Source organism: Lynx canadensis, chromosome D2, assembly GCF_007474595.2.
Source record: "Lynx canadensis isolate LIC74 chromosome D2, mLynCan4.pri.v2, whole genome shotgun sequence".
NCBI classification, from domain to species: Eukaryota; Metazoa; Chordata; class Mammalia; order Carnivora; family Felidae; genus Lynx; species Lynx canadensis.
In genome coordinates this window covers 32,391,820-32,406,976 of record NC_044313.2, presented here as the reverse complement: position 1 = coordinate 32,406,976, position 15,157 = coordinate 32,391,820, and the positions used below count along the sequence as shown (strand labels likewise).

Below are 15,157 nucleotides of genomic sequence, written 5' to 3'. Positions count from 1 at the left end.
GACTTGGGCAAGTAGGATTCTCTCTCTATGCCTCAGTTTCCTCATATTAAAATGGAAGTGGTTGTGAGGATTATAAGGAATAATACCAGTGGCTCACTTATCAGAGTATCTAGCACATCAGAAGCCCTTGTGGAGACTAGCTGTCCACACTACTTTGAGGGAGATGAGTTCTAGGGAAGGCCGTTAGCTGCTAATCTGTTAAGGTTGCTGAGCCTGTCCCAGTGTATCTGCTTTTTCACAGGGAATTAAAGTGGTCTTTTTCGTTAAGCATTTGTGATTGTGCGATTGTATCTTTTTATGGAGAATTTGGAAGGATTTGCTCCAATTGTCAATCTCAAATACTCCCGGAAAATGTCTATATTATTTGTACTCCACTGGATTTTAATGTTGTCTTGTTTAAAAAACAATCCCTGGTGATGGATGGTGGTGGTGTTTGCACCAAAGTGTGAATGTACTTAATGCCACTGAACTGTACATTGAACGTACACTTAAAATGGTTAAGTTTATGTTCGGTGTATTTTACCACGATTAAACAAACAAAAGCAATAAAACTGTGGTTTGTATTGAAGGTCTAGTAATTCCAATTAAAGGGGAAAAAAAGGCAGAAAATGGTCTCCAATTGTTTATAGGCCCTGCCGGCATTGCTGTAGCTAATGGAGACCTGATTTGTTTATAGAGTACTAGAGTCAAGTTCAAAAGGATTAGTTTTGTTTATTCAAAAGGACTCACTGAAACAGACTGAGGAGGCTGCTAAAAGTACAACTAAAGCTACAGAGACTTTTAAGAAAGATTCTAAAGAACCAGTATGTTTGAAATGACCAAGAGAAGTTAATTATCCCATGGCTGCCCATGTTACCTGGCTTACAGGTTTTTTTTGGGTGGTGGTGGTAGTGGTGGTGGAACTCAACCCCAATGGCACTACTTTATATTGGGCTGTGAATATTAACTTCTTTTGAGACTGGAAGGAGTGCAGGAACCATATAACTCTAACCCCCCTCATTCATTCATTCAATACAACAATTGTCTGTTGAATTCCTTCTTTGTGCCTAACACGTGGTAGTGTATACTGTGGTGGATGCTGGCTATACCATGGTAAGCAAAATAGAGCTGCCTGAACAATGTACCACATCCTTATGGGGAAGACAGACATGAAGCAAATAGCCACACAGACATGTAGTACACGTCATGGTAAGTGCTGTCTTTAGAGCAAAAGTACAGGTACTCTGAGCCATGGATTAGGAGGGTAGAGTCAAATCTGAGAAGGTCAGAGAAGGCTGGCATCTCAGGTGAAGGGCATTCTGGGCCAAGGCTGTGGAACAGAAGCTACCTGTCCTCCAGGGAATCGAGGGCTGGTCAGTGTCATGGCAGGTGCTTCTGAATGAGAAGACTGAGGTTGAATATCTCACTTCTGCAGAGTCAGGAATACAAGTAGATCATCTGATGCTCCAGTTTTCTGTTTACCCCCACATCTAGGGACATTTACTCAGACTCTTGGACTTGTGACATTTGTGCAGGTAGAATTACTTCCATCTTAAGGAGAGTTTTGGCCCACCTCCACATGACCCCTCTCGGTGGGCTCAGGGTCTGTTGTCACCTGTACCTCCAGGTCTTCACCAAACGCCCTACATTGGCCTCTCCATGAACCAAGCAAGGTCATTTTTATTGTTCCTTTTTCTAGAGCACTGCTTCTGTTCACTCAACATAGCTTAGAAAGATTGGTTATGATTTTAAAATCGTGGACATGATCAAAAACTAGCCTAAGATAAAATTGTATACAACAGTAAGATTTCAGCTATATAAAAATTTATGCATTTAGGAAAGACTGGAAGGAGATAAATCAAAATGACGGTGATGTCTAGTTGGTAGGATCTTAAGTATCTTTTTACACCTTTCCCCTTCATTTCCTAGATGCTATTTAATAAATATTTAAAATAGAAAGTAATATTGAAATATTGAAATATTATTAAATATTTAATAAATATTTAAAATAGAAAGTAATACTGAAATAGTACTAGGGGAATGTCGTATCTCTTCATCATCACACAAATCTTTGATGTTTCTTTAATGTGAAGAACAGACTCACAGGGGCTTTTAGAAGTGTTTTAAATATGAGCTACAGAAGCACTGGGTAAGAGTGATAGGATGGCACAAGACAAAGCATTTGTCAAAGCATTTCTGTTGGGTGGAGATTTTTATTTTAAACAATTCTGTTGTCATGGAGTCTAGGGAATGCTGGCTCAAACAAAGTTAGGCAAGTTTCTCCACCACCAGACTTCTGTGAAGCATTCACTACCTAGTGGGTTTATGAACCCAGGAGAGAGAAAGAGAGAGAGCACATTCAGCTTTCCCCAGATTTCTGGGAAGGTTTATTTGCCTGGATCCTTGCAGGCTTTGTGCTCGCTGGAACATGCACTGGAAATGCTGCTGTGAAAAAGAAACAAAAGGCGGTGGCCACCTGGGCCCCACATGGGTCTCCTAAGGCCTTCACTATCTGGACTTGTTAGGCAAGTTGTCAAATTGTACCGGACATAGTTTCTCATCTATCAAATACAAAGATTAGATGGAATGAACTTCTAGCTCTAAGATGGGAATGTGTAAAAATGCTGACAGTTTTGTAACAATGAAAGGCAGACTTCCAAAATGTTCAAACAGAATGTTCATACAATCAAGCTTTATCTGTCCCTCAAGCAGCAAGCGATGCCAATTCTTTACTCTGCAAACCACTTCCGAAGACAAAAAATATTTGGCACCGTTCAACAGATTAGCATTCCAGTCTGCTGTATACACAAGGTGAAATGTCCTCAATGCCTGTGTTACAGTATACACTCCACCTTCTCAAACACTTGACAAGCGAAATGTAGTGAAAACAATCGTTTCTTAGCCACCTCCCTGTGTAAGGCCTTCGAGAAGCAGGCTGATAGAAGTAAGGCTGATTCCTTTGCTTTACTGGAAGAGTGACCTTCATGTCAACAAAGAATAGAATGTCCTGATTCCAGATAGAGGCTGCTTGCTGCTGCTGCCTTGATAGATTTTATCATCTGCTGCTGTGGTTGGAACATTTTCTGGCGGGAAGGATTCACGGACCCTGCTAGGGAACAACAGAATTTTCTGCTGTGCAACCTCTGAGACTCTTTCTCCACTCTAGGAGGCTTCCCATGGTTCCAAAGGCCCCAGACCCCAGGCATTCCCCTCTCTGCCGGCAGTGGTCAATACCTAAGTCAATTCGTGGTTTCCTCTCACTGCAAGCCTGCTTGCAGAGGAGTCTGTCCAGCTTGCTTTCTTGCCAAGCATACAGGCATTTTTCTTTTTAAGGGCATAATGCTCATTGCCACAGGGAGTCCTGCTGTGTGTAACTAAGCTGAGAACACTGTGGAGGTTATGGAGGGTCAAGGATCCTCCCACTGCTGCACACTGACACTCCCTAATCTGGAAAAACAGAATAAAGCTTGACACCTCAGCAGAGTCCACTTGTAGCTCTTCCCAGTGGTCCAGGGAGGTCTCTTGAATCCTCATTCTTGTCTTCTTTTCTCCCTGGAAGTTCTTAGGTTCTTACCAAGTAATAAGACAGTGTGAGAGGATATATATAAAACAGCTGCTGAGCTGAGCATTATCAAGAGGCAGACCACACTTTGAGGTCCACAGTAGCAAAGTGTGATGAGAGTGATTGGCTCACATTTTAGAAATGCTTCCTCTTTTTCTCTTCCTTCTGCTTCCCCGTTTGCTTTCCTTCATGTTTCTCTCTAGTATAGGGCTGATAAATAAAAGTACATGTGCTGTCATGCTCTCCTCACAAAATCATGGCAGACATTGTTATCCAATCATGGCATTTTTCCTGATTGAACTTAGGGATGTAACCAAAGATGAAGATGAGATGATCAAAAAGGGCACTCGGGGGCTGCCTGGGTGGCTCAGTCAGTTAAGCGTCCGACTTCGGCTCAGGTCATGATCTCACAGTTCGTGCGCTTGAGCCCTGCATCGGGCTCTGTGCTGACAGCTCAGAGCCTGGAGCCTGCTTCGGATTCTGTGTCTCCCCCTCTCTCTGCCCTTCCCCTGCTCATGCTCTGTGTCTCTGTCTCAATAATAAAGAAATGTTAAAAAAATAAATTAAAAAAGGCATTCGGCAGTCTACTCCTAGGTCGATATCCAAATGAAATGAGAGCTTATATCCACAAAATGACATGTGCAAGAATGTTCCTGGCAGTTATATGCCCAGTAGTCCCAAACTGGAAACAACTCAAATGTCCACCAAAAATAGAATGGATAAAACTATAGTGCATGCAGTAAAAAATGAAATATTCCACAGCAACAAAAAGGATGAACTATTGCTGCACACAGTCTGGAAGCATCTGAGAGACAGTATAGAGGAAAAGAAGCTACCCATAAAGGAGACACACAGTGTGAGTCTCTTTACCGCAGCTCAGAAATAAGCAAAACTCATCTATGGTGATAGAAATCAAGACAAAGGTTACCCTCAGGAGAAACTGACTGAAAGGGGCACTAGGAAGCCTTCTCAGGAGTAGAAAATGTTCTGAATCTCGATATTGATGGTGGTGTATATGGATGTGCACATATGCAAAAATTCATTGGGATGCACACCTAAAATCTGTGCACTTGGCTGTAGTTACCCCTTGTTAAAAGCCTTTAATAGGGGATCAGTTTGAGAGCTGTTGTTCTGCCCTTGCTCCTATGTTTGTCTGTATATACAGCATGAGGTCTTGGGTGTGACTGTGATCCAAATCCAGGCTCTGTCACCTATTGGCTCTGTATCTTGAGTAAATTACTTAACCTCTTTGTACTTTAGTTTCTTACCTCTATAGCACGGATAAAAAGAGTACCTACACTACAGCACAGTTTTGACAGCACATCTCCCTGGTACATTTAACGTACTCATGAAATGTAATGTGAGGACTTTATTCTTTCCCCCTTTCTCCTCTGACCATCTAGTTCTTTCTCATACTGACTTCTCCCCCTGTCTTCCCATCATCTTTCTTCCTTTATTCTTGCTTTCATACCCCCTAGATGCAAAAGCCCAAAACATGAAAATACATATTTTAAAAGTTTTATTGAATACAATATATAGTTATATTCATAATTAAAAAGCAAACACGCTTAGTATTTTCCATGTGTCTCTTCCAAAGCCCAGGCCACATACCAGACCAATTAAACCACATATCTGGGGATGGAACACGGGCATCAGTAGCCTCTGAGGCTCTCTAGGTGATTCTGACATGATTCCAGTGTGTACATAAGTTTGGGCACTGCTGGTTTCATGGTTGTCTGTTCCATCCATATTGTCTTAGCTGCTTCAGCATATGGTTCTGATTCCTGGCTGGCCATTAGAATCACCTGAGAAGCTTCTAATTCATACTGAGTCTCAGGCCCCATCCTGGGTAAGACCTGGATATTTCTAATGTGCAACCAGCATTAAGAGCCACTGTTCTAGAGGGATTGGTATCCTGGTAGGTCTTGTGATCAGGGTGACACCAGGCATACCCCCTCCACCCCCATGTCTGTCTTGAATTAAAATCCTTCTCTTCGTTTTTGAAAACTCCTATCTTTGTCTCCTTTCTGTTGCAAGCTGAGTATGGAGAAGAATATTGTAATGCTGATAAATTCTTGTTATGTTTTACTCTCAGTATGGGATTGTGCTGGATGCAGGCTCTTCTCACACGAGTTTGTACATCTATAAGTGGCCAGCGGAAAAGGAGAATGACACAGGGGTGGTGCACCAGATAGAAGAGTGCAAGCTGAAAGGTAAGATGAAGGAGAAGGGGGGACGGGAGACAGTGGGGCATGAGAACATGAGGAGAACATACATGAGAACATGTGTGGCAAGTGGAACACATGAGAAAAAGGAAGTTGGGTAAAAGAACATAGTGGAGCTGCTGTTGTTGCTATTTTATTGTCATTATAAAAATAATATTGAAATCAGTCCTTAATGATGGAGCCCTTGAGGAAGAAACAAACTTTAAAACCCTTGAGTAATATGGTAGCTCCCATCACCTGGACACTTCTGTGTGCCATGCACCAAGTGCTGTAGATGCATTATTTCATCTTCACGGTCTCCCTTTGACATATGGAATATTAGTCCCATGGTTTAAAAATGAGGATCAGGTGCCTGGGTGGCTCAGTTGGTTAAGTGCCCAACTCTTAGTTTTGGCTCAGGTCATGATCTCATGGTTCATGAGTTCAAGCCTTGTGTAGGGCTCTGCGCTGATAGCACGGAGCCTGCTTGGAATTCTCTGTCTCCCTCTCTGCCCCTCCCTCACTCATGCTATCTCTTTCTCAAAATAAATAAACTTTAAAAAATAAAATAAAATAAAATAAAATAAAATAAAATAAAATAAAATAAAATAAAATAAAAATGAGGGCATTGAGCTTAAGAGGGGTTATGCCACTTGTTAAGGTTGCTTTGAGCTAGTAATTGATGGAACTGGGGTTCAAATGGAGATCTGCTCAACTTTGAACCCACGACTTCTCCAGTGGTTCTCAAATTTGAATCTTTAGCAGAGCCCCCTGGAGGGTTTGTTAAAACACTGATGCTGGGTTCCACCCCCAGAGTTTCTGAGGTAGTAGGTCTGGGACAGGCCCCAGAATTTGCATTTCTAACAGGTTCCCAGGTGATGTTGATGCTGTTGGTCCAAAGAATGGTTACTCTTAATCTTGGTCCCCTAAGCTACAGCTTGGAAGAAATTTTCAAAAGCCTTTAGTTTTCACATAGGCACAGAAGGCCAAAATCATAGACTCCTAGGCCTGGAAAAGGACCTCGTGGGTCATTTCAATCTTGTTCTCAGAGAAGGAAGCAAAAACCTGGAAGACTAGTGACTTATTGGTAGCAACAGAACCAGGACAAGAATCTAGGTCTCTTAACTGCACTCCAGGCTCGCTGCTACTTTGAATCACCGCGTTACATACTGACTTTTGTTCCTAGTTAGTTTTCTCCTAAGGTCACAGAACAGGTTAGAGTTGTCCATTCAGCTCCTTCCACTCCATCCACCCAATACCCCAACATGCACTGAATGTTACCACACTGCACCATCCTCTTTTACCTTTATCTCTCTTGGCCTTTTGAGTCAGGGGCCCATTGTATATTTTTAGTCAGACAGGTAATCTAGCTCCAAGAAGATTGACTTTTACTTTGATGGCCTGTGGGGTCCCCCAATTTTCAAAGTTTTCCAAGAAAGTGGTAGAGAGGAGATGTTTTCAAGAGAGCAAGTCATTTTACCCAGTAGCTTGATGTCCTCAGATGTTGGCCTCGTCCATTTTGAGATGGTACTTTAAGCATTTCTTAAAGCCCAAATCCCTCATTTTATTGACTTCTAGTTAATTCACTGCCTTCCATTTTTTTTAAAAGCTTTAAAAATTTTAATTTAGTAGCTTTTTTAATTTAGTAGCTACCTTTCTTCTGAGACTCATCCCATGTGTGTCTGGCCTAACACGCGCAGGGCTTTTCCCTTCTCAAAAGAGAGAATTCTCTAATCAAATATTTAGATGAAAGTTGAGTGGAAAGCCTCCAGTTCTTGAAGGCTAGCCTTTTTGAATCAAAACTGATAACTTAGAGCTGATTTTTCATTACTGTTAAGTAAATAGGATCTTTTAAAAACCTGTGAAAGATATGGATAACATATCTGTCCATTATCTTTAATTCACATTTTCACTAAAAAGCACTGACGGTGTAGATGTTTATTTTAAAGTGAGCTGAAATTGTTAAGCATAACTTCAAAAAGCTTAAGGAATCTTGGCTCTAATCCTCTTCTTAGCAACAGTTAGTTTTGCTCTAACACTGGAAAAATAGTTTCACTAGGGGGACTTGGTTTCAGAGTGGAAAAATCTCTGAGGAGACACGTATTCTAACAAAGGAAGAAACTCCACTTCAGCAATTTTAGGTACTGGCCATGATCACATAGCTAGTTAGTAGCGGTTCCTGTCTTTTCAGTAAAAGCCAGTGTACCTTGTGCTTATTTTAATTTTTCTAGGCATTAGTGTTAGTTACAACTTTACAGAAGAATCATCAAAAAGCAGCTCTCTAGGGTAGCTGTCTGTGAGATCCCCATTAAACTTTGAGAGAACCTGTAAGGAAGATTACGCAATTGAATGTGAAAATTGCGCCATCCAGCGGCAAAATTATTGAACAGTGGACAGACCCAGTCTGAGGCCTGAAAATAGATCTTATCAAGGCCAGGTTCAGAGAGTCACCCTCTAAGTACACCAACTTAATATATCGTAATATATCACATCATATATAACTTAATATATCACACCAAAAAGCTGTCTTCTTTGATGGTCTCTAAAGACACCAGTGTTTTGCTCTAATATTATCTTTTTTTTTTTTAATTTTTTTTTTCAATGTTTATTTATTTTTGGGACAGAGAGAGACAGAGCATGAACGGGCGAGGGGCAGAGAGAGAGGGAGACACAGAATCGGAAACAGGCTCCAGGCTCTGAGCCATCAGCCCAGAGCCCGACGCGGGGCTCGAACTCACGGACCGTGAGATCGTGACCTGGCTGAAGTCGGACGCTTAACCGACTGCGCCACCCAGGCGCCCCTGCTCTAATATTATCAAAGTGTGTCCTGTACTTTTAAAAAAGATTGTCATCTGCTTCTACATCTTTCCTTAGGTCCCGGAATCTCAAGATATGCTCAAAGATTAAACGAAATAGATGCTTATCTGACTGAATGCATGGAAAGAGCCAGTCAAGTGATTCCAAAGTCCCAGCACCAAGGGACGCCTGTTTACCTGGGAGCTACGGCAGGCATGCGGTTGCTCAGGTATAGCAACAGGTGGGGACAAAGAGGGCTGGGGGTTAGGCTTGGCATTGTGAGAGCCTCTGAAGTTACGCGATAGTGCCACACCTCCCTAACACCCCAAATTTAGATATCCTTAATGGCAACACTTTAGAAAGAAGATCTCAGGAAGTGGGTAAAACTCCCAAATTCTTAGTATGTGTAATGGTGGGAGTTTAAAGTATGATTTTAAAAAGTCCTCTTGCCCGTCTGCCCCCAGAGAATTCAAGGGGGCAGGGGCACAAAGAGAGAAATGTTGAGCCTCTGTACTCTGGGATTTGAGACTACCAATTTAGCTATCCAATATCTGGGAGGAGGAAGACCAGAGGAGACCCACAGAGGTCCCAAGACACAAATAGTCACAACTAGCACATCTTCATTGGTCACCACTGAGTACCCGTGTGCGTTATCTTTTGTTCGTTCATTCATTCATTCAGCATGTTTTGCCTGCCTACTCTGTCCTGGGACATGAAAGTAGGTGACTCAGCTCTCAAGGAGATCAGAGTTTCGATACAGGCAATCAGTTCTTCAACAGAGAAGTGTTCAGAGCTGCTGTGGGAGCACATTTGGCCCTGCCCAGAATGGGAGGAGGAAACACAGGAACTGATTCATGAAGGACAAGCTGGAGGGTGGGGGAAGGGCACATTAAAGCCAGAGAAGATGTCACGCATTCTATTACCTATGTTTCTCCAACATCTGTTATGTGGCAGACACTGTTCTAAGTGCTGGGGACACAGCAGTGAAGAGGACAAGTCCCTGCCTTCCTGAAGCTTGCGTTCTAACAGAAGTGCAAATATAGGGATGAGTGAGAGACCAGGGCATATTCAGAGGACCATAAATAGTTCTGCATTGATAGAACATAGACTGCATATAGTAAAATAATAATAAAAACAATAGTAATAATAGCTATGAAGCAGCTTGTATTTGTTGAGCCATTACTATGTTAGCGCTGTGCTTTAATCATTATAACTCTTTGAGGAGGTATTATTGGCTATTCTTAGCCAGATAAGGGAGCTGTGGCATACACGTGTAGAGTAACTCACCCAAATTCACACACGTGGTAAATGGGAGGATCAGGATTCTAAGTGGAATTCTGAAGAGGCAGGGTCCAGCGCATGAAGTGCCTTGTGGGCCACACTGGGAGTTTGGTGTTCATCTGGGAGATAATGGGTAGCCATTACAGGATGGTACACAAATGACGACACTGGAAGAGAGGTGGATTGGGAGGGAGGAGAACTGGGGATGAGGCAGCCACAGGAAGCGTGTGAAGCTATTCAGATGAGTGATGAGAGGATTCAGCTGTGGTTGGAAGACAGCATTCTCTGACCTAGAGGCTTTCAACATTGTGTAGTCTAGATCTCAGAAGCAGATGTATCCCATCTTCGTTATGACAACCCTGGAAGATTCCTTCTCTAGGTCTCAATGTCTCAAACAGACCCAAGAACTGAGATTCAATGTGAATAAGATTTTTTTTTCCCAGTCTGGCTCCAATGGAGGTTTGGTATCTGTCCCAGGACATTTGCCACCTGGTGTCTACTACAGCCCTAATTAAAAACCTCAAGCAGAGCCTGACTCTGGAACTAGCTAGAAGCCACCAGCAATGGCTAATGTAGCATTCGTCATCTATAGGTGTGGTGATAACCAATATCCAGCCATCACCGCCCCCCAAATTAAAATTACTTTGATAATATCTTGGAGCCAGGGAGCAACAGCAAAAAATGGTATTTTAGGAAGAGCAGTCTATGTAGGGACTGGAAGGATTTGGATTGGGGGGGGGGGCAAAAGACTAGTTCTGCCTCACCCAAAAGGAGGGCTCCTCAGACAGCTGTGTGTGTGAATCTCTATCTCTGTTTCTTCCAGCAAGTTATGGTTCGCTTCCTAGGAGTGTTGCTGGAAGCTCTGACTGAAATGAGTACCTGTAGTTATTCAACAAAACCAGTAAATTCAGCTCTTCTTTGTGCAGGATGGAAAATGAACAGTTGGCAGACAAAGTCCTGAGTGTGGTGACCAAGAGCCTCAACAACTACCACTTTGACTTCCATGGTGCTAGAATCATCACTGGCCAAGAGGAAGGTGCCTATGGCTGGATTACTATCAACTATCTGCTGGGAAAATTCACTCAGGTGATTATCTCACAGCACCCAAGGGAGGTAGCTCCCAGGAGGTCAGTGCCATTGCTATCTCAGGCAGGATTTGGATCGGTAGCCAGAATGAATGATGGATGAATGGATGAAGTAATTTATCCCCACAATTGCAAGGGTCACCAGCGGTATTCTGATGAATTTTAGTATAAGAACGTTTCCTCTTGGAGGATGAGGAAATCATACTTTCACCTTAGGGAGACAGAGAGGAAGTAAAAAATCTATCATTAAAAATAAAAATAGCAAATATTTGCCTAGTGCTGTGTGTCTTGTGCTGTGCTAAGCACTTTCCATGTACTGTCTGATTCCATCTTCAGAACAATATGAGGAATTCCCTCATTTAGGAGTCTCAAACTGAGGCCTAGAGAAGGTAATTATTCTGTTCCAGGTCACATAGCTAATGAGCAAATGAGTGGAGACTTGAACTTGAGTCTTTTCAGCCCACATTCCTTGTTCATAAACACTGGCTATGCCACTTCTATGTTGCTGCAGTCTGAGCTTTATCTTCAAAGTCCCTTAACCTGCTGTTGATCTTATACAGATTCAGGAGCCTTCAGTGACCTTTGTGTCACCTTATGTCCCCTTTTCTTCACCTTAGAAAGTCCCTGAGTCCAAGATATAGTGTGAAACAAAGGTGTCCAGAAACTGCTGCCACTGATGACTGTACTCTCTTTCAGAAATTGAGTTGGCTCAACCTGAAGCCAAATGGAGGCAATTCTCAGGGAACCTATGGAGCTTTAGACCTTGGGGGAGCCTCTACACAAATCACTTTTGTGCCCCAAAACGAGAGGATTGAGTCTCCAAGCAACGCTCTGCACTTTCGCCTCTATGGCAAGGACTACAGCGTGTACACGCACAGCTTCTTATGCTATGGGAAGGATCAAGCGCTCAGGCAGAAACTGGCCAAGGACATTCAGGCAAGTTTAACTGAATCCAGACCCACCCTCCCCACATCTGGGCCACCAGCCCCCACATCCTGTTGTTGTCTCTTTCTACTTCAGTAATTGGTCTGAACTTGGTTACTGTACTTTCCAAACCTTTTCAAACAGGATATCTAACTACATCTGGTCGACCCCTGTGAATCGTCCCATCCAGACATCACCTCCTGTGTTTGTTTACTGCACTGTCTCCAAGGACACAACTCAAATCCTTTCTTGGCAAATAATTTCTCACCCCTGTGGGCTTGACAGTGAAAACTACATGCTAGAGTATTGTTGGGGGATTGTGCAATTTATAAGCTCTTTAGCACTTTTTAGTCTCCATTTCCAACAAACTGCAGAAAACAGGGCTGTTAGAAACAACCTGGAGAGAAGGAGAAAAACACTCAGGGAAAACAGAATTTATCCATCAACACTTCAAGTCTTTTCCCCCAGACGCTTTTTGTTTCTTGAAGACAAGAAAAGTTAAACACACTCAAAATCATGTGAGTACCAGGCACACCCTGACACACACAGCAAGGATGTCACATCCAGCTGAGTCTTGTCTCCCCTGAAAGGGCAACCAGTTCCCTGCTCTCCTCCAAAGCTCTCACTCTGGTTCTCAGAAGCACTGTCAATAAGGCACCTCCCATTGGAATAGGAGCTACTGAGAGATACCTACTGAGCCCCAAGGCTCTACTAAGCCTTTTTTCATACCAGCCCCCTTTCTTCTCTTGAACATACTGAGGTGTGGGTTAAAAGTCATTTTGGTACTCCTGGCTTAAATGCTCTAAGGCATTTTCAGCTGTTGGAGCTTCTGATTTTTTGCTTGAAAGTGGGGATGGGGTGTGGGCAGACTCCTCCTGGAGAACTACCCCAGCTTGGACTTGTGAGAGCCTTGAGAGTTTTCCTTGTGAATCTTTCATTTGTACTAAGCACTAGGGGACATTCCAAAATAATGGCATTTCTTCCAGCTTGAACTCTATTAGCTTTCTATGAATAGTGAAAGTTCATTTACATCTGATACCACTTCTGGTGCCTATTATACAAATCTGACTATTCCTAAGGGTGAAAAAGGCATGGCAAGGGTATATTGATGCCAACGCTAACATATTGTAAAATTCCTACACATAAATGAAGGCAGAGTGGTGCTTTTGTACCCAACATATTTGCACATGATGTCTTCATGTGATTTTTCCATTCAGGGTACAAATGGAATCCTCAGGGACCCATGCTTTCACCCTGGATATGAAATAGTAATGAATGTAAGTGAACTTTACAGTGGCCCCTGCACCAAGAGATTTGAGATGACTCTTCCATTCGATGAGTTTCAAATCCAAGGCACTGGAAACTATCAACAATGCCATGAAAGCATCCTTGAACTCTTCAACACTAGTTACTGCCCTTACTCCCACTGTTCCTTCAATGGGATTTTCTTGCCACCACTTCACGGGGATTTTGGGGTAAGTTGTAAAATAATAAGGTATGTTGATTAGGATGATTTGGGTTGCAAGTTATAGAGTATATGTCTACATGGTGTTTAAGTAATAGGATTTATTTTTCTCTCATATGATAATAAGCCTTGAAGTAGATAATTCTGGGTTAAGTCTTTGTTTTAACGATGTTAGGACTTGGATCAGCTTTCTTATTATCTTCTTGGCCTTTTTTGTGGTGCTAAGATGGCAGCTTCTGTTTCATATGCAAAACTAAAGCAGGGGAGGAGGAAGTTTCTCTTGCATACATTTCTGTCCAATTTTGCAGAAGTGCCAACAACTGTCTTTTCAGATGCCATTGGCCAGAATTTGATGAAATACACACTTCTAACCCATCTGTGAACAAGGGGGAATGGATTACCATGTTTGGTTTAGACTAATCATTGTTCATCCTTGGAAGTAGAGAGTCTTTCTTACACATATTGTGTTCCTCTACATAGGTAAAATCAGGAATCTGTAAGCCAGAAGAACGAGCTGGCTGATGGATAGGCACACCCATTGGGATCTGCCATAAGTGGCTTCATGAATGTCAGAAGAAGGAGAGGTAGCAGTTAGATGTCTTGGCTAAAGGTTTTCCTCTATAAACTCAAGTAGAAACTTAGGAAATCCCAAGGAAATATTGAAGATAGCATCATTTATACTACATTTTGATCAGCTGGGGGACTAGTTGAATCCAAGCTCCAAATTCCTTTTTAATTACTCTAGAATAAGACAAAATATTTGAGCAGAGATAGAAGAGGTGCTGCTTGAACTACTCATAATTCAGATTTCATATTTTGGTCCTGGAGACCAAGCATTATAATCATAGTTTAGTAATAGATTGCAAAATTAGCTACCATCAATTAAGACCAATTATTAACTAATTACTTAATTACTTAAGATATCACTCATAGAAAAAAAAGGACTTTTATCTGCCTTCACACTCTTTCTCCCTTTCCCAGAAAACAGATCAGCATATGAGGAGAGAGGTTCAACTCTCCTATGGGACCCCCGCAGGAGAGCTTCACCCAAGGTCTCCTGGCTCAGCCCAATGTCACAGAAAGAGCTCCCTGAATAGAGCACAGGCCCTGTAGTAAGAGAACCTGCTTTAAATTCTGGATTTGCCACTTGTCAACTATATGAGCTCTTCATTCCCACGGTCTCTGGGAAAACAATAATGGGTGGTACCATGGATCCAGGCTTACCTTACCCATGGCCCAGACCATAGTTCCTCCTCCCCTCAAGGTTCCTGAGGGAAATAACATGCAAGAACAATGCCTGGCAGAGTAAGGCTTGGTGATTAGTTAGCTCCAAACCTAAATTTGTTACCAACTAGAACCTCACCTGGATGCCCTATAGCTGAACTGGCACTGGCAGCCCATATTGGACTTTTCTGAGCCAACGCAGTTGCCTTGGATCTAACTGCTGGCAGATAAAAGAGGGGGACACAAAAAGGAGGAAGGTAGTAAGGGGTGCTGGGGACAGCCAAGGGCCCTTTCCATTCCAGTCACTGATAGGAAGTACATCTGGAGGAAAAGAAATGTACTATTGTGTACTGACTTTTTAACTTTTCTGAAAGTTTCACCTCCAGGGAAATATAGCCCAATTCTTGTCTTCAAGCATGAGCAAACCCTTTCTACTTGAGGGTGGTGGTGGTGGAATTTCTTGCCTTTGAATGTGATTCTTCCAACCAGGTAGGGAGAAGCGGAGTTGAAGGGGTAGAGGAGACTTGAGTTCCCCTTGGATGCCTTTTTGTTTGGTCTCTTTGTCCCTCGCTGAAATTGTTCTCCTTACAGCCTTCTGAACCTCTACTTGGCAGTCTCCTTAGATTAGCTCATTGTT

General features: G+C 42.5%; 1 protein-coding gene across 2 annotated transcripts in view; it reads left to right on the top strand.

The window, feature by feature from the left end:
• The window catches only part of ENTPD1 (ectonucleoside triphosphate diphosphohydrolase 1), a 90,014-nt gene that overhangs the window by 59,042 nt on the left and 15,815 nt on the right, over positions 1-15,157 (top strand). Inside the window, exons 3-7 of one of the 2 annotated variants that reach the window (XM_030334509.2) lie at positions 5,637-5,754; positions 8,620-8,770; positions 10,749-10,908; positions 11,604-11,843; positions 13,049-13,306. In XM_030334509.2, coding sequence (XP_030190369.1) covers positions 5,637-5,754; positions 8,620-8,770; positions 10,749-10,908; positions 11,604-11,843; positions 13,049-13,306 — 927 coding nt within the window. The remainder of the gene's footprint in view (positions 1-5,636; positions 5,755-8,619; positions 8,771-10,748; positions 10,909-11,603; positions 11,844-13,048; positions 13,307-15,157) is intronic. The other variant, XM_032595145.1, reaches the window with a different exon arrangement.